The sequence below is a fragment of the Rhinoderma darwinii genome, chromosome 2 (genome assembly GCF_050947455.1).
Source record: "Rhinoderma darwinii isolate aRhiDar2 chromosome 2, aRhiDar2.hap1, whole genome shotgun sequence".
Lineage (NCBI taxonomy): Eukaryota > Metazoa > Chordata > Amphibia > Anura > Rhinodermatidae > Rhinoderma > Rhinoderma darwinii.
The window spans coordinates 322,662,556-322,687,291 of record NC_134688.1 but is presented as its reverse complement, the minus strand read 5'-3'; the positions used below and the strand labels follow the sequence as shown (position 1 = coordinate 322,687,291).

Sequence of the window (24,736 nt, the reverse complement as noted above, 5' to 3'; positions counted from 1 at the left end):
CCTTCCTAATGACACTCTCGGGGAAGCCTCTATCCTTCAATCTTGTTTTGAGTTCCTGGGCCTGGCACTCAAAATCACCTATAGAGCTACAGTTCCTACGTACTCTCATGAATTGGCCTTTCGGAATGCCACGTTTGAGGGAATAAGGATGACAGCTATTCCATTGCAAAAAACTATTAGTTGCTGTTTCCTTCCAATGTACCTTTGTGCGGATTGTACCTCCTTCCGTTTTTGTGATTTTCAAGTCTAGAAAAGACAGTTCATTCTCACTGATCTCACATGTAAACCTAAGTCCTACATCATTTTTGTTGAGGGCTGCTACGAACCTATGGAACTCATCTGCTGTAGAGTTCCAGAGAATAAGCACGTCATCAATATATCTAATCCATAATCCAACGGATGAAGTCCAATTGACAAATTTGTCACCAAAAACAATTGTCTCCTCCCACCAGCCAAGAAATAAATTTGCATAGGTGGGAGCAGCAGGACTCCCCATTGCAGTTCCACATTGCTGATGAAAGATCTTATCTTCAAAAATAAATATATTTTTTTCAAGAACAAACTGTAATAACTGCAAAACAAATTGGTTATGGGCAACAAACTGTGTACCTCTTGATCCCAAATAGTACTCGATCGCTTTATAGCCACATTTGTGAGGTATGGATGAATACAAAGCCTCAACATCCAGACTAGCCAGGATTGTATCTTTCTCCAGAGAAATACCATCAATCTGTTTCAAGACATCCATGGTGTCACGTACATATGATGTAAGACTTAAGACAAAGGGGCGCAACACCTGATCGACATAAGTGCTCACATTTTGAGTTAAATTGTTAATGCCTGAAACAATGGGTCTGCCACGTAAGGGAGGATACCCTTTGTGGATTTTGGGCAGGCTATAGAAACACGCCATAACAGGAAATTGTGGGTACAGGAACCCAAACTCTCCTGCACTAATCAGGGATCTGCTCTTTGCATCACTCAGAATGCTCAGCAACTCCTTCTTGAATAGTGCTGTGGGGTTATCCTTTAAAATGGTGTAACAATTATGGTTAAACAATATGTCCTCACACATTTTTTTATAAATTTTTTTTATAATCATCCCTACTCATGACCACAATGTTCCCACCTTTATCAGATGCTTTTAAAACGATGTTCTGTTTTTTCTCTAGAGTGGTCAGAGCTAGTCGTTCGGACCAAGACAAATTGTTATCCATGCCCCTACTATCCTGACTAAGATTTTTGATCTCATCTCCCACCATATCCACAAATAAATCCACATTGGTAAAATCTCCTATAGGTGGCAGCTTCCTACTCTTCATTTTTAGGTTGGTAAAGGGACCTAGACCTGGAGCTCTTCCAGATTCCTCTAATAACCCCTCCAAGGCTGCAAGGCCTTCCATATCAGATTCTTCCAACCCTAGTTCCATACATTTTTTTCTATTGTGGTGTTTGAAAAATTTGATCCATTTGAGTTTACGAGCAAATAAATTAAGATCTTTTATCCACGAGAAAGAGTCAAATTTAACTGTGGGGACAAAGGAAAGTCCTTTTTCTAATAATGTGTTCTCTGATGCGCTCAAATTGTATTCAGATAGGTTAATGATTTGTAGTCTATCCATATTTTTTCCCTTCATTAATCCTTTTGTCCCCTCAGCATATAGCGGGAAATGGGAGGATTGTTGGCTAAAAAATTATTGCCACTATTAGAAGAGGCTCTACCACGGCCTCTATTTCTACCTCTAGCTCCTCCCCTAGATTTTTGTTTCCCACCGCTACCACCGAAAAATGGGCCCACTCTTTCAGAGTCTGTGGTTTCACTCTCTGATGTGGAAGGGTCAGATTCCCTCGGCCCCCTATTGGTCTGTTGATATTGTTGTTGTTGTGTATGGACAAAATCATACGCTTTTTTCTCCCTAAATTCCTGTAGATCTCTCTGGAATTGGAAGTGTTTACGTTCCTTAAGATGATTGGTGAACCTCTCTAAAGTTTGTTGAAGGATTTTATCCCGTTTATCAAAACCAGGGGTATCTACCAAGGACTTGGCTGCCTCAATCTCTTTTTTAAGCTCAGCACTAATAGAGTCGAACTGAATTTTTTCTTCCTCTACCAAAATCTGCATCAGCCTAAGTGAACTCCCTGTAATCTCCTGTTCCCACCTTTCTTTTATATTAGCAGTTTTTAATCTTAATGCTGGGACAATGGGGACCCTGAGGCCTCTGGGGACTATCTTGTTCTTTAAATAGTTTTCCAGACTCTGGATCTCCCACCAACTTCTAGTATAATCTTTATGCAATCTATTAAGGTTTTTAAAGGTAGATTTAAGAGACGCACCCTGAACTGTATACACCAGTTCACATTCAGAGAAAACGCTTTTAGCCTCACTCATCCACCCTTCTGTGTTTAAATCTGAGAGTGCAAAGGCTGCCATACCCAGATAAAACGAAATAATTGACTGTATGAATTAAATATAATTTCACTGTATAGTTAGATAGAATCTAATTGTGCTCCCACAATATAAAGAAATTTAATTATAAGGTTCATTAGAAGGAGTTGCTGAGCATTCTGAGTGATGCAAAGAGCAGATCCCTGATTAGTGCAGGAGAGTTTGGGTTCCTGTACCCACAATTTCCTGTTATGGCGTGTTTCTATAGCCTGCCCAAAATCCACAAAGGGTATCCTCCCTTACGTGGCAGACCCATTGTTTCAGGCATTAACAATTTAACTCAAAATGTGAGCACTTATGTCGATCAGGTGTTGCGCCCCTTTGTCTTAAGTCTTACATCATATGTACGTGACACCATGGATGTCTTGAAACAGATTGATGGTATTTCTCTGGAGAAAGATACAATCCTGGCTAGTCTGGATGTTGAGGCTTTGTATTCATCCATACCTCACAAATGTGGCTATAAAGCGATCGAGTACTATTTGGGATCAAGAGGTACACAGTTTGTTGCCCATAACCAATTTGTTTTGCAGTTATTACAGTTTGTTCTTGAAAAAAATATATTTATTTTTGAAGATAAGATCTTTCATCAGCAATGTGGAACTGCAATGGGGAGTCCTGCTGCTCCCACCTATGCAAATTTATTTCTTGGCTGGTGGGAGGAGACAATTGTTTTTGGTGACAAATTTGTCAATTGGACTTCATCCGTTGGATTATGGATTAGATATATTGATGACGTGCTTATTCTCTGGAACTCTACAGCAGATGAGTTCCATAGGTTCGTAGCAGCCCTCAACAAAAATGATGTAGGACTTAGGTTTACATGTGAGATCAGTGAGAATGAACTGTCTTTTCTAGACTTGAAAATCACAAAAACGGAAGGAGGTACAATCCGCACAAAGGTACATCGGAAGGAAACAGCAACTAATAGTTTTTTGCAATGGAATAGCTGTCATCCTTATTCCCTCAAACGTGGCATTCCGAAAGGCCAATTCATGAGAGTACGTAGGAACTGTAGCTCTATGGGTGATTTTGAGTGCCAGGCCCAGGAACTCAAAACAAGATTGAAGGATAGAGGCTTCCCCGAGAGTGTCATTAGGAAGGCCTATGAGGGAGCAAGGGATGCAGATAGGCAATGTCTCCTGGTCCCTAAAAAACGGAAAGAGGAACAAGTTACCAGACTCATAGGCACCTATGACTCTAAACAGAATGACATTATGCAGATACTGAATAGGTATTGGCGTATTCTCAGTTCTGATATAGATCTAGCAGACCAGATCACACAGAGGCCATCTGTCACGTATCGGAGAGGGAAAAATATAAGGGACAGAGTCATGCACAGCTGTTTTGACCCCATTTCACCTAGGGGTACATGGCTGGATAGACAAATACCAGGCACTTTTAGATGTGGTAGTTGTAAAGCCTGTGATTTCATTCTTAAAGGGAATAGCTTTACCAGTGTTGTCACACAAAAACAATATAATATTCGGGATTATGTCAATTGCAAGACAGCTGGAGTGGTTTATCTTATTACATGCCCATGCCCCCTAAACTATGTGGGTAAAACAGCACGACAATTTCGTCGTCGTATTAGGGAGCATGTCGGAGATATTATTCATGGTAGGGACACCCCAATATCTAAGCACGTGCATGCAAAACACCAAGGCCAGGCAGCAGTGTTAAAATTTCAAGCAATTGAACTTGTCAGACCCCCCAAAAGAGGAGGGGACTGGGATAACCTGATTTTACGGAAGGAAGCGCAATGGATCCATAGACTGGAATGTATACAACCAGCAGGTTTAAACGAGCAGACTAATTATACATGTTTTATCTAAAAGGTGTGATACCATCCCCCTATAGGTGGTTTACCTAGGGGTGGGTGAGTGTCTATCTGCATTTTTGCATTATTTATCTGAGATGGCTATACTGATTAGCCAACATACAAAGAGATCGTTTTGTCAGTTTTTCTAAGGAATAGGGACTTCAGCAATTTTGTCCACCTCATATGTGTTTCTTACTCTTGAGTTGCTTTGTGAGGTTGCCCACTTGCGGTGGTACACTGTGCCGCAAGATATACTTATAATACATTATCTCTTAGCGCTTACCTCCTCGTGTTTGGCAGTCCGGGCGACACGTCCTTGGCTTCCACTGCGCCTGCGCGTTCGGCTTGATGCGGCCGATGATGACCCCTGGTTGTCAGCTGACGGCGGGGGGTCACATGGGCAGGTGTCACGAATCGAGAGGGTGTTGTGATTGGTCAATTCATGTTTTGCCGCCGAATACGATGGGTGGAGTTTAGCGTTTATAGTAACCTAGCGCCTGCAATGGAGTATGCCGTTGACATCGATACGTGCATCTTCCCGTGACGCGCAGCGGAATATCCGCTGTTGAATACTAATATCGCTGGTGATGAGGCCAGAGTTACCAAGATACGGACCCCTGAGGATGAGTATCTGAAACGCGTTGGGTCGTTTAATGTCTAAGGAATGTGTGCATTGGGGACAATTATATTGTGTGAAACCCAGCGTTAGGAGATCCGGAATTGTCGGACACCTATGCTTCAATTAGGGTTTGTACTACTGTTGTGCCCTGGGTATATGCTGATTCCTATAAATATCGTTTATACACAGAGATATAGGTATCATAATAACTCAGTGTTTCTTTGTTTAATACATTTTTTAAATTTTCACGGTGGGGCTTATGTCACAGTGGTGTGTTACCCCTGTTTTTAAACTAGTTACTATTAAAGATATCTTTTTACTCAGTTGTCATTTCAGGCATCCACTTAGCAAATGAAGTTTAACTGGTTCCCGACCGCTGGCTGTATTTTTACGGCCAGCGGTCAGGGTCCTTAAAACCCGAGCCATAGACTTTCGGGTTTTAACTTGCTGCCCGCACGATCGGGCAGCTGAATGTCGGGTCTCCGGCTGTCAGTGACTGCCGGGGGACCCTGAGGAGAGGATAGAAGCAGCTTTCGCTGCTTCTGTCTTCTCGGATGTCTTTTTACACAGCGCTCAATAAATGCTGTGTATATGAATAGAGACAGCAGCAGCGCTGTCTCTATTCCTCCCGGTGAACATGTGACTGGTCACATGATCGCCGGGTGCCGTTAGTGACAGACTGCTGCTGGATCTAACTAGACCCAGCACAGTCTTATAGTGACGATTGTCACTAATGAGGGGGCGGATTTCCCCTGTAACTGGGGCTGCTGTGCAGCTCTAGTCACAGTGGAAAAGCATGTTGTAAAAGAAAGAAAAAAAATATATATAACGTTCCCCAAAGGTCTTTTTTGACCTTTGAGGGACAGACCATAGTAATAAAAAAACAGTAAAGCCTGGTGCCGATGTGTCCTCGCTCGTCCGATGCAGGACCTGGGGCAGGAAGTGACGTCACAGCGTGATCTCTCGAGAACACGCTGTGTGTCTGTGCACTGCCAGAAGCTGGGTGGTAACGAAGAGAAGTGGATGATGCTGATTCGTCAGCATCATACACTTCTATTCACAACGACCAGCTAGTAAAAAAAAAAAAGTAAAAACGCCAAGATGTACACACACAATACACGCCCACTTGTACTTTAGAAAGCCTCATTTGCATAAATATAAAAATGGTCATAACTTGGCCAAAAATGCTCATTTTTAAAAAAAACAAAACTTTACTCTTATCTACATTGCAGCGCCGATCTGCTGCAATAGGAGATAGGGGTTGCAAAATCTGGTGACAGAGCCTCTTTAACCTCTTCCCGCGCTGCGCCGCAATAGTACGTCCTGCAGCGGGGTTAGTTCCCGCATCCAGACGTACTATTGCGGAGTAGTTCCCGGCACACACTGTCCTAACGGACAGTGTCCGGGAACCAGGAGGTCAGCTGTCCCTGATAGCTGACACTCCAGCCTTGCCGGTCAGTGGACCATCGCCGCTGATTTTGGCAATTAACCCCATAAATGCGGCGACGGATTGCCGTCGCCGCATTTAAGGGGTTTGAAGCACATCGGCAGTCCCCACGAAGTGATCGTGGGGGCTACCGATGCTTGTCACGGCAATCGGAGGTCAGACAATGACCTCCGGGTTGCCATGTACGGAAGCCTCGGAGGAGCAGCTTCCACCGGTTCTCCGAGGCTTCCTGTCAGTGTGACTGTTACGTCACAATGACAGTTGGAGTACATTACACTACGTGTGTAGTGTAATGTACTCTAGCAGCGATCAAAGCTGCAAGTCTAAGTGTCCCCTAGTGGGACAAGTGAAAAAAGTAAAAATAAAAATGTTTTTTAAAAAAAGAGTAAAAATAAAAGTTATAAGTTATATAAACAAGCACTGCATTTTTTTCCTATAATAAGTCTTTCATTATAGGAAAAAAATGAACACGTTAAAAAAAGTACACATATCTGGTATCACCGCGCTCGTAACGACCCCAACTATAAAACTATAATGTTATTTTTCCCGCACGATGGACACCCCAAAAAAAAAAATCAATAAAAAACGACACCAGAATCGCTATTTTTTGGTCACCACCCCTCCCAAAATAGAGAATAAAAAGTGATCAAAAAGTCACATGTACCCGAAAATAATACCGATAAAAACTACAGCCCGTCCCGCAAAAAACAAGCTCTTACACAGCTTTTTTGACTGAAAAATAAAAAAGTTACGGCTCTCAGAATATGGTGACACAGAAAATAAATTTTATTTTATTGCGCATACGCTGCAAAACTTAAAAAAACCCTATATACATATGGTATCGCCGTAATCGTACCGACCCGCAGAATAAAATATAATGGTCATTTATAGTGCACGGTGAACGCCGCAAAAAATAAACTAAAAAACATTGTCAGAATTGCTTGTTTTTGGTCACCCGGCTTGCAAAAAAATGTAATAAAAATTGATTAAAAAAAATCGCATGTATCCCAAAATGGTACCAATGAAAAGTACAGATTGTCCCGCAACAAATAAGCCCTCACGCAGCTCCGGTGGTGAAAAAATAAAGACGTTCTGGCTCCCAGGAATATGGCGATGCAAAATGTGCAGTGTTTTCTAAAAGCGGATAAGATCCGACACCATTTATCAGTGCGACACCGGCCACATATCTATGAATTATTATTTACCGCATTATTATACCCTCTTATTATGCCCTGATGTTCTCCGCACAGATTACACATGCCCCCCACATTATAAACTGAAATACCAGCAAAACCCCAAACAGAAAAACTACCAAGCAAAATCTGCGCTCCAAAAGCAAAATGGCGTCCCTCCCTTCTGAGCCCTGCAGCGTGCCCAAACAGCAGTTTGCGTCCACATATATGGCATCGCCATACCCGGGAGAACCCGCTTAAAGCTTTATGAGGTATTTGTCTTCAGGGGCACAAACTGGGCACGACATATGCACTAAAATGGCATATCAGTGGAAAATTGCAATATTCACACCATCCGCTGTGCATTAACCCCTTTGAGCACTATGACTTAATAGCACGTCATGGTGCGCGGGTTGATGTATGGAGCGGGCTCACGTGCTGGGCCCGCTCCATACGCTGCGGACGTCGGCTGTGTATTACAGCTGACACCCGGGACTAACTGACAGGAACAGCGATCGCGCTGTTACAGGAGTCTGTAAAAATAACAATATACTGCAATACATTAGTATTGCAGCATATTGTACCCACGGATCCAATGATCACTGGTACACGTCCCCTAAGGGGACTAATAAAATGTGTAGAAGAATTAAAGTTATTAGTAGTGAGAAAGAAAAAAGTTTAGTTAAAAAAAAAACCTTTTCCCATTTTTCTTCAAAAGTAATGTAAAAAAATAAACAGAATTGTTATCGCTACGTCCGTAAAAGGCCAAACTATTACAATATACCATTATTTAACTCGCACGGTGAACACCGTAAAAAATGTAAATAATTTAAACCACCAAAATCGCTGTAGTTTTCGTTTTTACCGCACGGCGAAAGCTGTAAAAACGAAAACCCCAAAAAATGGAATCAGATTTTCTTCCTATATTCCTATATTTTCCTATTTTTTTTCAGTTTCCCAGTACTTTTTATGGCACTTTAAATGGTACCAATAGAAACTACAATTCCTCCCGCAAGAAATAAGCTCTCACATCACTCTACTGACGGAAAAAGAAAAAGGTTATGGCTCTTGGAAGGGTGGTAGTGAAAAACGAAAATAAGAAAGCAAAAAATGGATGTCCTGAAAGGGTTAATTCATTTCTAATAAAAAAAATGCATGACCCCATGTGGGGTATTTCCGTACCCGGGAGAAATAGCTTTACAAAAATTGGTTGTTTATTTCTCCTTTATCCCTTGTGAAAATGAGAAAATTCAAAATTTTAGTGGAAAAAAATTGTTATATTAATTCTCTCCGCCTAATTCTAATAAATTCTGCAAAAGACCCGTGGAGTCTAAATGCTCACTATACCCCTAGAATAATTCCTTGAGGGGTGTTTCCAAAATGGGGAAACTTGGGGGGCTTCCACTGTTTTGGTCCCTCCAGGGCGTTGCAAAGGCGGCATAGCACCGAAAAACAATCCAGCAAAATCCGTGCTCCAAAATCCAAATGGCGCTACTTCCCTTCTGAGCGCTGCCGTGGGTCCAATCAGCAGTTTATTACCACATATGGGGTATTGCCGTAATCAGGAGAAAATGCTTTACAAATGTTGTGGTTCATTTTTCCTTTATTCCTTGTAAAAATTTAACATTTCTATGCTTTTTCAGAAAAAAAATTGATTTTCATTTTCACTGCCTAATTCCACTAAATTCTGCAAAAAAACCTGTGTGGTCAAAATGCTAACTATACCCCTAGATAAATTCCTTGATAGGTGTAGTTTCCAAAATGGGGTCACTTTTGGAGGGTTTCCCCTGTTTTGGTCCCTCCAGGGTGTTGCAAACGCGACATGGAACCGAAAACCAATCCAGCAAAATCCGTGCTCCAAAATCCAAATGGCGCTCCTTCCCTTCTGAGCCTTGCTGTGGGTCCAATCAGCAGTTTATTACCACATATGGGATATTGCCGTAATCGGGAGACATTGCTTTACATATGTTGGGGTGCATTTTCTATATTATCTCTTGTAAATATTAAAAATTTCTATGTTTTTTCAGAAAAAAGCAGATTTTCATTTTTACAGACTAATTCTGATAAATTTAGCGAAAAACCTGTGCGGTCAAAATGCTAACTATACACCTAGATAAATTCCTTGAGGGGTGTAGTTTCCAAAATGGGGTAACTTTTGGGGTGTTTCCACTGTTTTGGCACCACAAGACCTCTTAAAACCTGACAAGGTGCCTAAAATATATTCAAAAAAAAGGAGGCCCAAAATCCACTAGGTGCTCCTTTGCTTCTGAGGCTGGTGCTTCAGTCCATTATCACACTAAGGCCACATGTGGGATATTTCTAAAAACTGCAGAATCTGGGCAATAAAATATTAAGTTGCATTTCTCTGGTAAAACCTTCTGTGTTACAAAAAAAAATGTATTCAAAATGAATTTCGGCAAAAAAAAATGTGTACATTTCACCTCTACTTTGCTTTAATTCCTGTGAAACGCCTAAAGGGTTAAAACACTTTGTGAATGCTGATTCGAATACCTTGAGGGGTGCAGTTTTCAAAATGGGGTGACTTCTGGCGATTTTCTAATATATAAGGCCCTCAAAGCCACCTCAGAACTGAACTGGTCCCTGAAAAAATAGCCTTTTGAAATTTTCTTGAAAATATGAGAAATTGCTGCTAAAGTTCTAAGCCTTGTAACGTCCTAGAAAAATAAAAGGATGTTCAAAAAACGATGCAAACAAAGTAGACATATGGGAAATGTTAACTAGTAACTATTTCGTGTGGTATTAATATCTGTTTTACAAGCAGATACGTTTAAATTTAGAAAAATGCTAATTTTTGCAATTTTTTTCTAAATTGTGGTGTTTTTCAGAAATAAATACCAAAATTATCGACAAAATGTTTTCACTAACAAAGTACAACATGTCACGAGAAAACAATCTCAGAATCGCTTGGATAGGTAAAAGCATTCCAACGTTATTACCACATAAATTAACACGTCAGATTTGAAAAAATTGGCTGGGTCCTGAAGACCAAAACAGGCTGGGTCTTGAAGGGGTTAAGGACGAATCCTAGTTTGAGCCATAAGGCTCAGAGCCCATTTTTCAAATCTGACCTATTTCACTTTATGTGGCAATAGATTCTGAGATAGTTTTCTCGTGACACATTGGGCTTTATGGTAGTAGTAAAATTGGGTCGATACATTCAGAGTTTATTTGTGAAAAATAGCAAAATTGAATTTAAATGTATCTGCTTGTAAGATAGATGGTTATACCACACAAAATAGTTACTAATTAACAATTCCAATATGTCTACTTTAGATTGGCATAATTTTTTTGAATATTATTTTATGTTTCTAGGAAGTTACAAGGCTTAGAACATAACCAGCAATTTCTCGTATTTTCATGAAAATTTGAAAAGCTTTTTTTTTTAGGTACCAGTTCAGGTCTGAACTGGCCTTGAGAGGACTGTGTATTATAAACCCCCACGAAACACCCCATTTTAAAAACTAGACCCCTCAAAGTATTCAAAATAGCATTTAGAAAGTTTAACCCTTTAGGCGTTTCACAGGAGTAAAGTGGAGGTGAAATTTGCAAATTTCATTTTTCATGCAGAAATTAAATTTGAATCCATTTTTTTCTGTAACACAGAAGGTTTTACCAGAGAAATACTACTAAATATGTATTGCCCAGATTTTTCAGTTTTTAGAAATGTCCCACATGTGGCTCTAGTGTGCTCGTGGACTAAAACACAAGCCCCAGAAGCAAAGAAGCAACCTAGTGCATTTTGGGGCCCCTTTTTTCTTAGAATATATTTTAGGCAGCATGCCAGGTTTGAAAAGGTGTTGTGGTGCCAAAATTGAAGAAATCCCTCAAGGAATTCATTTACGGGTGTTGTGACCTTTTAGACCCCACAATTTTTTCACAGAATTTATTTGAATTGGGCTGAGAATTAAAACAATTTTTTTAAATATATTGTTTTGGCTCAAAATGTCATATTTTCACAAGGAATAAAATACCCCATTTTGTTTCCCAATTTGTCCTGAGTGCAGCAATACCCCATTTGTGGTGATAAACTGCCATTTGGGCCCATGGGAGGACTCAGAAGGGAAGGAGTGCTATGCGTTCTTTGGAGTCCAGATTTTGCTGGATTGGTTTTCGGGTGCAATGTCGCATTTGCAGAGCCCCAGAGGTACCTGTACAGTTGAAACCCCCAAGAAGTGACCCCATTTTAAAAACTAAACCCTTTAAGACATTCATCTAGAGGTGTAGTGAGCATTTTGACCCCACAGGTACGGTGTAAAAGATAATGCGCAGCAGATGGTGCAGAGTGAGATTTGCAAATATATATAGTACGGCAATACCCTACATGTGGCTGTTGATGAGAGTGACAAGCTGTGCATCAGGGTAAATTAAAAATCAAGCGATGTATGATAAATTATAAAACAATCCTTCATGCAGAGCCCTGGTTTATGGTGACACGCGTCACATTGGTATATTGTGTTCTTCCTTATCCCCTTCTGAGCAGACTCGGCACCTCTTTTGACTTTTTCCCTTCCTGCCAGTTTGGGGAACTTCTCCTGGAAAATGTTGCCCTGGTACTATGCGTGTGGCCTCACTTCCAGAATAACCAAAGATTAGGTTCTTGATAACCACCTCTTGAAATTACAGGAAAGTTCCCCTCTGGCCTGTACATCAACGTAGCACGTACGCATTGTACAATGCCATCTGTATGATGTGCACGGTCAGCTTCTTATACCACACCGCATGGCGCTGTAGGGCTTCAGGACTTGATCTGACAAGTTTACCCCTCGCATGTACCTATTGTAGTCCAGGATGCAGTCTGCTTTGGGGGGTCTGTGTACTGGTACCTCGTACAGGTACTGGTGTGGCCATGTATTGTTCTCAATACAAGGACTTCTCTCTTGTCCTTGTACTTGACAGACAATATGTTGCGGCTAGAATGTGCCCTGCTCTCACCCCTTCTGATTGTTTGCCCAAGCAGAGTCTTAGGGAGGCCTCTCAGATTTCTTCTAGCAGTGCCGCATGCCGCAGTACTTCTGGCAGCGAGGCACTTGGAGTGGGATGCTGGTATAAAGATTATCCAAGAAGGAATGGTAACTCCCAGTAAGGGGGGGCATTCTGGGGTCTGAATACTGCTGTCCTTCCCTATATATATCCTAAATTTGTAGGTATACCCTGATGCACTCTCACACAGCTTATACATTTTAACGCCATACCTTGCCCTCTTACTCGGCAGGCATTGGCGAAATTGAAGCCTCCCTTTAAAATTTCCCAGGGACTCATCAACAGAAATACACTTCTCGGGGTGTATGCTAGGCCAAACCGGGCACTGAAATGGTCTAATAAGGGTCTCAGTTTATACGAAGGGTCAAAACTGGGGTCATCTTGGCTCATTATCAGCATAATGTAAGAAGTGAGGAGGAGTAGGAGGTTGATAAATAAAAGAGTCTCACCATCCGACGACGGGCATAGGCCTCTTCAAGAGAAAATTACCTTTGGGACATATTTTATTATTTATGTGTCACACGTGTAAATTGTGCGCTTAGACACTTGTATTGTGTATACAGCAAAATGTGTTCTCTTGCACAGGCAGAGCGTGTGTGCTTGACAAGCACAAAATAAAAGTATACTTTTATTAGTACTATAAGCAATAGCCTGTTACCTAAAACTTTGTTTTTATAGAACGATTCCCTGACACTAACAAACCCTAATACCAGCTGAGATGCTGCAGATAACTAAGTATCTAAGCTTTATATATATATATTTTTTTTTATTATTTTTTTTTTAAACTCGTTTTATTGAACAATAAACACAATACAATTAGTGTGTCAATAGAGAAATAATGGCATCAGATAATGCGTACATATATTAAATACAATACAATGAAGAGATAAGAAACGGAGTATCCGGTCACACCGGAAACAATACTCAATCTCACACATTTGTAAAGTGCACAGCATAAATCAGGATGTTAAAAGGAAATATAATACATATTGTATGGAAAAATTGAACATAACATAGTTTAACTGAACTTCCGCACATGTGAGTTTCATACTTAACACCCCGAGCAACAAGCAGAACACTATATATTTTTTTTGGTTTTTATAGAACGAGTGGACTTCGCTGACACAAAACCTAACTAGGGTGAGGGTTCCTAACAATAAACCTAACTAGATTATTCCAAGCTTTCCTGATGTTAAACCCAACTACGGTGACGGATTCCTGACACTAAACTCCCTGACGCTAATAACTGATTTTATGTGAACTTCCAACACTAAACCTAACTACAGTGACTGATTCCTGATGCTAAACTCCCAGACGCTATACCTAACTACGCTTTTTTGACGGCTCCCTGACACTAACTAACCCTAATACTAAACTATCTGCTGACTTTCTAAACTGACTTTTTTTTTGTTTTTATTATATTTTATAAAGAAAAATTAAAAAAAAAAAATAATCCCCAGGGACCAAAAAATGTGGCCCTGAAGACTCAAAAGTGGTCAGTGATAGAGGTCACTGACCAAAAATGTGGGTGACAAGGGGAACACAAGGACAGGCGTGGGAAGTGGATGGAAGGTGGGAAAGTTTTGTAAACTACACTGCACTGCCTCACGCCACAACCTCTCTCAACGACTCTCAAACTCCAACAGAGTGCGGCAGGATCTGACGTCACAGCAGGAAATGGTGTATGCGATCGCTGCTATTGGTCAATCGTCACTAACGAACCAATAGAAGTGATCGCGGAGGCGGGACCAGTACAATAGGTCCCTGCACACTGGGCTGTGATAGCCTGCTGTCGTTAACAGCAGCCATCACAGCTCAATGAAACGCCGGGGGAAAATGGCGATGCATTTTCCCCAGGACGTACTATTCCGGCGCTGAGTGCGAACGATGCACTTAGCGCGAGGGTATTGTACATTGCTGAGCGCGAAGGGGTTAAAAGGGGCAAGGACAGGGATATAATATTACCACTTTACAAAGCATTAGTGAGGCCTCATCTAGAATATGCAGTTCAGTTCTGGGCTCCAATTCATAGAAAGGATGCCCTGGAGTTAGATTCTCCATGCTCCTTATTAGCTTCGTTGCTCTTGTTTTGTAAGTTATGAGGAAAGATTAAAAGAATGAAACCTATTTAGCCTAGAAAAGAGACGACTAAGGGGGGGGGGGGGGGGGGCATGATTAATCTATATAAATAGATGAATGGCTCGTACAAGAAATATAGTGAAAACCTGTTCCATGTAAAATACCCTCAAAAGACAAGGGGGCACTCCCTCCGTCTGGAGAAAAAGATTCAAATCTCGATAACCTTCTTTACTGTGAGAACTGTGAATCTGTGGAAAAGTCACATCAGAAACTGAAATCGTAAATGGTTTATATATAAAAAAAAAACAACATATAATTTCTTAGAACAAAGAAATATCAGCATATGTCTAATGAATATAAATCTTGCTTGAATGTCTGGGGTCAGGAGGGTATTTTTTCCTTTTTAGGGCAGATTGCTTCATGCCTTAGGAATTATTATTTATTTTTTTTAAACCTTCCTCTGTTTTATCCCCTTTGTTCCAAATTCTATAGTTTACCCATATCCCTTGGTTGAACTTGATGAACTTAAGTATTTTTACAACCGTACTATGTGCCTCCTCTCTCTTTGCTCCCTCATCCTCCCCAAAAACTTCTATGGGCATCCTGTCTGGAGAGGCAAGGAGGGAGGCAGGAGCAGTGAGAGGAGACCGACACTTCTATGAGCAGGCAGTGCAGAGACACACCCTGACTTCCTGCAGTCTATTTCCTCTGCTCTGTAGCTATCCGGATTTATTTAGACAGCAGGGGGTGGACAGCAGATTCAAGGAAGTGAGACACCTAGTGTTAATAACTTCACACAGAAAACAAGTTACAAAGTTGATATAAATCAGGTATACTATTAGATTGCCATAAGTGGTTTGTAAATATATTTTCAGCTCTTAAATGGACACTAACTTTTCACTTTGACACTATTTACTGTACCTTCAACTGGAGAGGTCTTTAGTCTTCTACAGATACTGGATACTCCACCATAGATGTCCCTTAGCCGAGTTACTGCCTCCCCACTTCGCAACTCCATAAGGTCTCGCAGTTCCTGCACGGTGCACCCAAAGTCCCCTTCATAACTGCCGTCATTGACAGAATTAGAAGGATGATGATCTGTGGAATTGTTAGCCATTTTGTGGATGTTATTCCACTTTCTCAGGAGTCTGTGTACCACCTAATTTATATCCTCTTAGTAGGTTTTCTGTATGGCTCTCTTGTTTTAATGTTCTTCTTTTATTTCTGTATTTTATGTGACGTCTTTCTTTTGAGATTTCTCAGAATCTATACCACTCTCCTTTCATACATCTCCAATGACTGATTTTGGGTTAACAATGTAAATAGGATGCACATGTTACCAGGGTTGACCTGCAAGCTTATCCTGGTGTTCTTCAAGACCCCAAATACAGGACTACAGGTGCTGAGGAAACAAATATAAAAGAGCAGTAAGTAGAATGAACACCGGTTGTATACATGTTTTCCCTCAAATATCACAGAGCTATGTAAGATCTTATGAACTTAGTTTACAGTTGTAGAATATAAATGATAATATATATATATATATATATATACACATACATATACACACACACACACACACACACACACACACACACAACCGTTCAAAAGTTTAGTGTCACTTAGAAATTTCCTTATTTTTTTTAAAGAAAAGCAGTTTTTTTCAATGAAGATAACATTAAATTAATCTGAAATACACTCTATACATTGTTAATGTGCTAAAGGACTATTCTAGCTGCAAATGTCTGGTTTTTAAAGCAATATCAACATAGGTGTAAAGAGGCCCATGTCCAGCAACCATCACTCCAGTGTTCTAATGGTACATTGGTTTTGCTAACTGTGTTAGAAGGCTAATGGATGATTAGAAAACACTTGAAAACCCTTGTGCAATTATGTTAGCACAGCTGTAAACAGTTCTGCTGTTTAGAGGAGCTATAAAACTGACCTTCCTTTGAGCTAGTTGAGAATCTGGAGCATTACATTTGTGGGTTCGATTAAACTCTCAAAATGGCTAGAAAAAGAGAGCTTTCATGTGAAACTCGACAGTCTATTCTTGTTCTTAGAAATGAAGGCGATTCCATGCGAGAAATTTCCAAAAAACTGAAGATTTCCTACAACGGTGTGTACTACTCCCTTCAGAGGACAGCACAAACAGGCTCTAACCAGAGTAGAAAGAGACGTGGGAGGCCCCGCTGCACAACTGAGCAACAAGACAAGTACATTAGAGTCTCTAGTTTGAGAAATAGACGCCTCACAGGTCCTCAACTGGCAGCTTCATTAAATAGTACCCGCAAAACGCCAGTGTCAACGTCTACAGTGAAGAGGCAACTCCGGGATGCTGGCCTTCAGGGCAGAGTGGCAAAGAAAAAGCCATATCTGAGACTGGCTAATAAAAGGAAAAGATTAATATGGGCAAAAGCACACAGACATTGGACAGAGGAAGATTGGAAAAAAGTGTCATGGACAGACAATCGAAGTTTGAGGTGTTTGGATCACACAGAAGAACATTTGTTAGACGCAGAACAACTGAAAAGATGCTGGAAGAGTGCCTGACGCCATCTGCCAAGCATGGTGGAGGTAATGTGATGGTCTGGGGTTGCTTTGGTGCTGGTAAAGTGGGAGATTTGTACAAGGTAAAAGGGATTTTGAATAAGGAAGGCTATCACTCCATTTTGCAACGCCATGCCATACCCTGTGGACAGCGCTTGATTGGAAACAATTTGATCCTACAACATGACAATGACCCAAAGAACACCTACAAATTATGCAAGAACTATTTAGGGAAGAAGCAGGCAGCTGGTATTCTATCTGTAATGGAGTGGCCAGCGCAGTCACCAGATCTCAACCCCATAGAGCTGTTGTGGGAGCAGCTTGACCGTATGGTACGCAAGAAGTGGCCATCAAGCCAATCCAACTTGTGGGAGGGGCTTCTGGAAGCATGGGGTGAAATTTCTCCCGATTACCTCAGCAAATTAACAGCTAGAATGCCAAAGGTCTGCAATGCTGTAATTGATGCAAATGGAGCATTCTTTGACGAAAGCAAAGTTTGAATGAGAAAATTATTATTTCAAATAAAAATCATTATTTCTAACCTTGTCAATGTCTTGACTAAATTTTCTAGTAATTTTGCAACTTATTTGATAAATATAAGTTCGAGTTTTCGTGGAAAACACAAAATTGTCTGGGTGACCCCAAACTTTTGAACGGTAGTGTATATATATATATATATATATATATATATATATATATATATATATATATATACACACACACACACACACACACACACACACACACACAATTACCAGGCGGAGGATGAATCAATTCAACTTAAATGCATAGATGGAACCATAGGACAAGTAATAGCACCAAAACTTCATAGTCGATGAAAAAAAAGTTGGTTTAATCACCCCCAAATGAGCAATATTTCTGTTCACATCTGAACCTCTCAAGCCACATCATGACAAAGGGTGGTCACACCAAATATTGATTTGACTTAGATTTCCCTTCTATTCACTTTGCATTTTGTTAATGGATAAAAAAAAAATTAAACCCTTCCCGACATTTGACGTATCCATACGCCAAAGTCGGGTAGGGGGAAGTATGGAACAGGCTCACAGAGTGAACCCACTCCATACAATGCTGGTGTCGGCTGTATGTTACAGCCGACATTTTAGAGTTCGGAGCGGAATCACGCTCGAGCGCGATCCCGCTCGTTTAAGACATTAAATGCCGCGGCCAATAGCGACCGCAGAATTTAAATAGTTCGAAAGAGGGGTACGACCCCTCTAACAGCTCATCGCGCCCCCTGTAATGAAATTGCGGGGGGGGCGATGGTTGCATTGGCTGCATGGGGGCCTAATAAAGGCCCCCAGTTCCGCCATCATTGTGCACCTATGCCTGTCAGAATCACGATACACTGCAATACATTAGTACTGCAATATATATCGTGCAAACAATCTAACTGGTTGAAGTCTTCTAATAAAAAAAAAGTAAAAATGAGTAAAAATGAGTAAAATAAAAGGGGTATTTTTATGTAAAAAAAAAAATTTAAATAAAAAAACTTCAAAAAACCCCCCCTTTTCCCATTTTCCCCCTAGAGCATAGTAAAAAAACAAAAAAATAAACCTAATTCTTGCGCTGCATCCGTAAAAGTCTGAACTATTACAATATATCATTATTTAACCGACACGGTGAACGGCGTAAACATTTTTTTAACAAAAATTGTAAACCGACAGAATCTCTATTTTGTGGTCACCTCAACTCCCACAAAAATGAAATAAAAAGTGATGGATCAAAACGTTGCATGTACCCCAAAAAGGTATCATTAAAAACGACAGCTTATCCCGGAAAAAAATAAGCCCACATACCACTTAAATCGACGGAAAAAAAAAAAAGTTATGGCTCTTGGAATTTGGCGACAAAATAAAATTACACTAAATGTTTTACACTTAAAATATAGAAAAAAAACTATATATATTTGGTATCGCCATAATCTTATTAACCCACAGAATAAAGATAACATGTTGCTTTAATTGCACAGAGAATTCCGTAAAAACGGACGGACAAAAAACAATGGAGGAATCGCTGTTTTTTTTCATTTTCTACCCCACAAATATTTTTTTCCCGTTTCCTAGTACATTACATGGCACAATAAATGGTGCTATGAAAAACTACAACTCGTTCCGCAAATATCAAGCCCTCAGGACTATATCGACAGAAAAATAAAAAAAAAGTTATGGCAGTTGGAATGTGGGGAAAAACGAAAATGAAAATCTGAAAAAGGGCTAAGGCGGTAAGGGGGTTAAACACTTCTATTTTTTAAAGCATTTTTCCACAACTACCTAAAACTTTTGCACAGTAATGTAATATATAAATATTAACACACACACATTATATATATATAGACCCCCAACTATAAAGCGATTACATTATTTATCCCGCAAAATACATAAAAAAATAAAATATATATATATATATATATATATATATATATATATATATATATATAAATTTATTTTGGAGGATTTGATTACACTTCTAGGGACACTGGTCACGTGTCTGAACCGGAATATTGCACCCGGACTCTACAGATTTGAAAAACTGTGCTGTTCCTTTAATATATATATATATATATCCGTAGAGTCAGGGTGCAATATTCCGGTTCGGACACGTGACCAGTGTCCCTAGAAATCAAATCCTCCAAAATACGAGGCAGCCCTCCTTAGTTAGTGGAAAAAGTGGGTTTATTCACCACATGCAACGTTTCAGCCCTACTCCACGGGGCCTTTCTCAAGCCTAAAAATTCAGTGGCCAGTGAACATATAAATACACAGATAATGATCCATAATTAAGTAGATAATAAGCAAAAATTTCATATAGCTTTTAGTGTCAATATTTAACAATCAAACGTAAACAAGAGTGCATTACATGTACGTAGACATTGTATACTTTTAACCCCTTAATGACCAGGCCATTTTGCGCTTTAATGACCAAGGATTATTTTTGTTTTTTCACGGTCGCATTCCATGAGTTGTAACTTTCTTTTTAATTCCGTCGACATAGCCGTATAAGGGCTTGTTTTTTGCGGGACGAGTTGTATTTTGTAACTGTACCATTTTTAGATGCTTATAATATATCGATTAACTTTTATTAACTTTATTTTAGGAGAGAAATGAAAATAAGCAGCTATTCCAGCATTGATTTTCACGTTATAAATTTACGCCGTTTACTATGCAGCGTAAATAACAGGTTAACTTTATTCTTTGGGTCGGCACGATTAAGGGGATACCAAATATGTAACGATTGTATATGTTTTCCTAAGTTTGCACAAAAAGAACCCTTTTAAAAAAAAATTACTTGTTTTTGCATCGCCGCATTCCAAGAGCCGTAACTTTTTTATTTTTCTGTCAATGTGGCTGTTAGTGGGCTTGATTTTTGTGGGCCAAGGTGTAGTTTTCATTAGTACTATTTTGGGGTACATAGGACTTATAGATTAACTTTTATTTAATTTTTTATGGGGGGGAATGGGAGAAAAGAGGGATTTTTGCCGTTGTTTTTTGCGTTTTCTTGGACACCGTTCATCCGGCGGTTTAATTAATGTGTTAAGTTTATTGTTCAAGTCGTTACGATCGCGGGGACACAATATATGTGTATGTGCTATTTATTTTGACACTTCCTAAATAAAACCACTTTTTGGGCAAAAAAAATAGTTTTATTTTATTTAGACTGTAAATTTATTTATTTTTTTCACAAACTTTATTTAACTGCTTTACATTTTATTTTTTTAGTCCCACCAGGGACTTCACTATGCGATCTGTTGATCGCATATATAATGCTTTGGTATACTTAGTATACCAAAGCATTATTGCCTGTCAGTGTAAAACTGACAGGCAATCTATTAGGCCATGCCTCCGGCATGGCCTAACAGGCATTTGCTGAAGGCAGACCTGGGGGCCTTTGTTAGGCCTCCGGCTGCAATGGAAACAGGACGGCGCCCCGTGATTTCTTTGCGGGGGCGCCGATGGGGTGATAGAGGGACCTCCCTCCCCTCTGTCAAACACATTAGATGTCTCTGTGGCTATTGACAGCGGCATTTAATGGGTTAAACTGCCATAATCGGAGCGCGCTTCGATTCCGGCAGTTGCGGAAGGAGCCAGGCTGTGTATAACAGCCGCGTTTCTGCCGCTGATCACCTGGGTACACTGGCAGTAGCCACACGATCAGAGCGACGGATATATCCGTCCTCCTGCGCGAACTAGCAGCTGCAGAGGACGGATATATCCGTCCTTCGGCGTTAAGAGGTTAAACAAATATCATAAATGATCTTCCATTCGCTGTATATATTTTATAAAGTGCTAAGTGCATATAAATAAAGTGCAAGTGTTTAACCCGTTAGTGACCGCCAATACGCCTTTTCACGGCGGCCACTAATGGACTTTATTCTGATGCATACGCCTTTTCACGGCGCTGCATCAGAATAAATAAACAGAGGAGGGAGCCGTTAAATCTCCATTCTCTCAGCTACCAGAGGTAGCTGAGGGCTGGGGGCATCCCTGCTCGAACGGGTGAGATCGATATCCGTATCGACCTCACCTGTTTAACCCCTCAGATGCGGCGCTCAATAGCAAGCACCACATCTGAGTTGTTTTGGAGGGAGGGAGCTCCCTCTCTCTCTCACCGACACCCGGCGATAAGATTGCCGAGTGTCTGTGTCTTCTATGGCAGCCGTGGGCGTAACAAAGGCCCCCATGTCTACCTGTAGTGAATGTCTGCTAGGTCATGCCAGAGGCTTGGCCTAGCAGATGCCGGCCCGTTTTAAACTGACAGGCAGTAATACAATGCAATACAAAAGTATTGCAGTGTATTATAAAAGAGATCGGATGATCGCATACAGTGGAGGAAATAAGTATTTGATCCCTTGCTGATTTTGTAAGTTTGCCCACTGTCAAAGTCATGAACTGTCTAGAATTTTTAGGCTAGGTTAATTTTACCAGTGAGAGAAAGAATATATATAATAAAAAAAAGAAAAAAAAGAAAATCACATTGTCAAACTTATATATATTTATTTGCATTGTGCACAGAGAAATAAGTATTTGATCCCCTACCAACCATTAAGAGTTCAGCCTCCTCCAGACCAGTTACACGCTCCAAATCAACTTGGTGCCTGCATTAAAGACAGCTGTCTTACATGGTCACCTGTATAAAAGACTCCTGTCCACAGACTCAATTAATCAGTCTGACTCTAACCTCTACAACATGGGCAAGACCAAAGAGCTTTCTAAGGATGTCAGGGACAAGATCATAGACCTGCACAAGGCTGGAATGGGCTACAAAACCATAAGTAAGACGCTGGGTGAGAAGGAGACAACTGTTGGTGCAATAGTAAGAAAATGGAAGACATACAAAATGACTGTCAATCGACATCGATCTGGGGCTCCATGCAAAATCTCACCTCGTGGGGTATCCTTGATCCTAAGGAAGGTGAGAGCTCAGCCGAAAACTACACGGGGGAAACTTGTTAATGATCTCAAGGCAGCTGGGACCACAGTCACCAAGAAAACCATTGGTAACACATTACGCCATAATGGATTAATATCCTGCAGTGCCCGCAAGGTCCCCCTGCTCATGAAGGCACATGTACAGGCCCGTCTGAAGTTTGCAAATGAACATCTGGATGATTCTGAGAGTGATTGGGAGAAGGTGCTGTGGTCAGATGAGACTAAAATTGAGCTCTTTGGCATTAACTCAACTCGCCGTGTTTGGAGGAAGAGAAATGCTGCCTATGACCCAAAGAACACCGTCCCCACTGTCAAGCATGGAGGTGGAAACATTATGTTTTGGGGATGTTTCTCTGCTAAGAGCACAGGACTACTTCACCGCATCAATGGGAGAATGGATGGAGCCATGTACCATCAAATCCTGAGTGACAACCTCCTTCCCTCCACCAGGACATTAAAAATGTCTCGTGGCTGGGTCTTCCAGCACGACAATGACCCTAAACATACAGCCAAGGCAACAAAGGAGTGGCTCAAAAAGAAGCACATTAAGGTCATGGAGTGGCCTAGCCAGTCTCCAGACCGTAATCCCATCGAAAACTTATGGAGGGAGCTGAAGATCCGAGTTGCCAGGCGACAGCCTCGAAATCTTAATGATTTACAGATGATCTGCAAAGAGGAGTGGGCCAAAATTCCATCTAACATGTGTGCAAACCTCATCATCAACTACTAAAAATGTCTGACTGCTGTGCGTGCCAACAAGGGTTTTGCCACCAAGTATTAAGTCTTGTTTGCCAAAGGGATCAAATACTTATTTCTCTAAGCACAATGCAAATAAATATATATAATTTTGACAATGTGATTTTATTATTTTTTTTTTTTATATAATCTATCGCTCACTGGTAAAATTAACCTAGCCTAAAAATTCTAGACTGTTCATGTCTTTGACAGTGGGCAAACTTACAAAATCAGCAAGGAATCAAATACTTATTTCCTTCACTGTATTAAAGTCCCCTAGTGGGACAAGTAAAAAATCTAAAAAATAAAGTTAATTTAAAAAAAAAGTGAAAAAAAGAAAAACCAACTTTTTCCCCTTATAAAATGCTTTACTATTAAAAAAACAAAATAAAAGTAAAAGTTACACATATTTGGTATTGGCGCGTCCGTAACGATGCCAACTATAAAGCGATTACATTATTTAACCCGCACGGTGAACGCCCTAAAAAATAAAAACATGGCAAATTGCGGTTTTCTGTGAATCCTGCCTTAAAAAAAAATGTGATAAAAAGTGACCAAAAAGTCGCATCTACTCCAAAATGGTACGAATAAAAAACTACAAGTCGTCCCACAAAAAAACAAGCCCTCATACAGCTGCATCGGCGGAACAATAAAAAAACGTTACGGCTCTTCAAATATGGAGATACAAAATCAAATCATTTTGAAAAAAAGTGTTTTTACTGTGTAAAAGTAGTAAAACATACAAAATCTATACAAATTTGGTAACGTTGCAATCGTAACAACCCGCTGAATAAAGTTATTTTGTTATTTATACCACACAGTAAAACGGCAGAGATTTAGGACGCAAAGAGAGTGGCGAAATTTCAGGCTTTTTTCTATTCCCTCAAAAAAAAAAAAAAGTTAATAAAAGTTAATCAATAAATTATACACCGTGTTCCAAATTATTATGCACATTGGATTTAAGTGTCATAAACATTTAATTATTAGTTTTTCAATTAAACTCATGGATGAAATTGTGTCTTAGGCTGGGTTCACATGACCTATTTTCAGACGTAAACGAGGCGTATTATGCCTCGTTTTACATCTGAAAATAGGGCTACAATACGTCGGCAAACATCTGCCCATTCATTTGAATGGGTTTGCCGACGTACCGTGCAGACAACCTGTCATTTACGCGTCGTCGTTTGACAGCTGTCAAACGACGACGCGTAAAATGACTGCCTCGGCAAAGAAGTGCAGGGCACTTCTTTGCAACGTACTTTGAGCCGTTCTTCATTGAAGTCAATGAAGAGCAGCTCAAGATTACAAACGTCAAAGACGCCTGGCATATTACGAGGAGGAGCTTTTACGTCTGAAACGAGGCAGCTGTTTTCTCCTGAAAACAGTCTGTCTTTTCAGACGTAAAAGCCTCTCAT

At 40.3% G+C, this 24,736-nt stretch overlaps 1 protein-coding gene across 7 annotated transcripts in view; it reads right to left on the bottom strand.

The window, feature by feature from the left end:
• LOC142743149 (plasma membrane calcium-transporting ATPase 4-like) overlaps positions 1-24,736 on the bottom strand; it is a 358,269-nt gene that overhangs the window by 210,463 nt on the left and 123,070 nt on the right. For all 7 annotated transcript variants that reach the window (XM_075853600.1, XM_075853602.1, XM_075853601.1 and 4 more), the window contains one exon: positions 15,508-15,988. In XM_075853600.1, coding sequence (XP_075709715.1) covers positions 15,508-15,703 — 196 coding nt within the window. In that variant the 5' untranslated portion in view covers positions 15,704-15,988. The remainder of the gene's footprint in view (positions 1-15,507; positions 15,989-24,736) is intronic.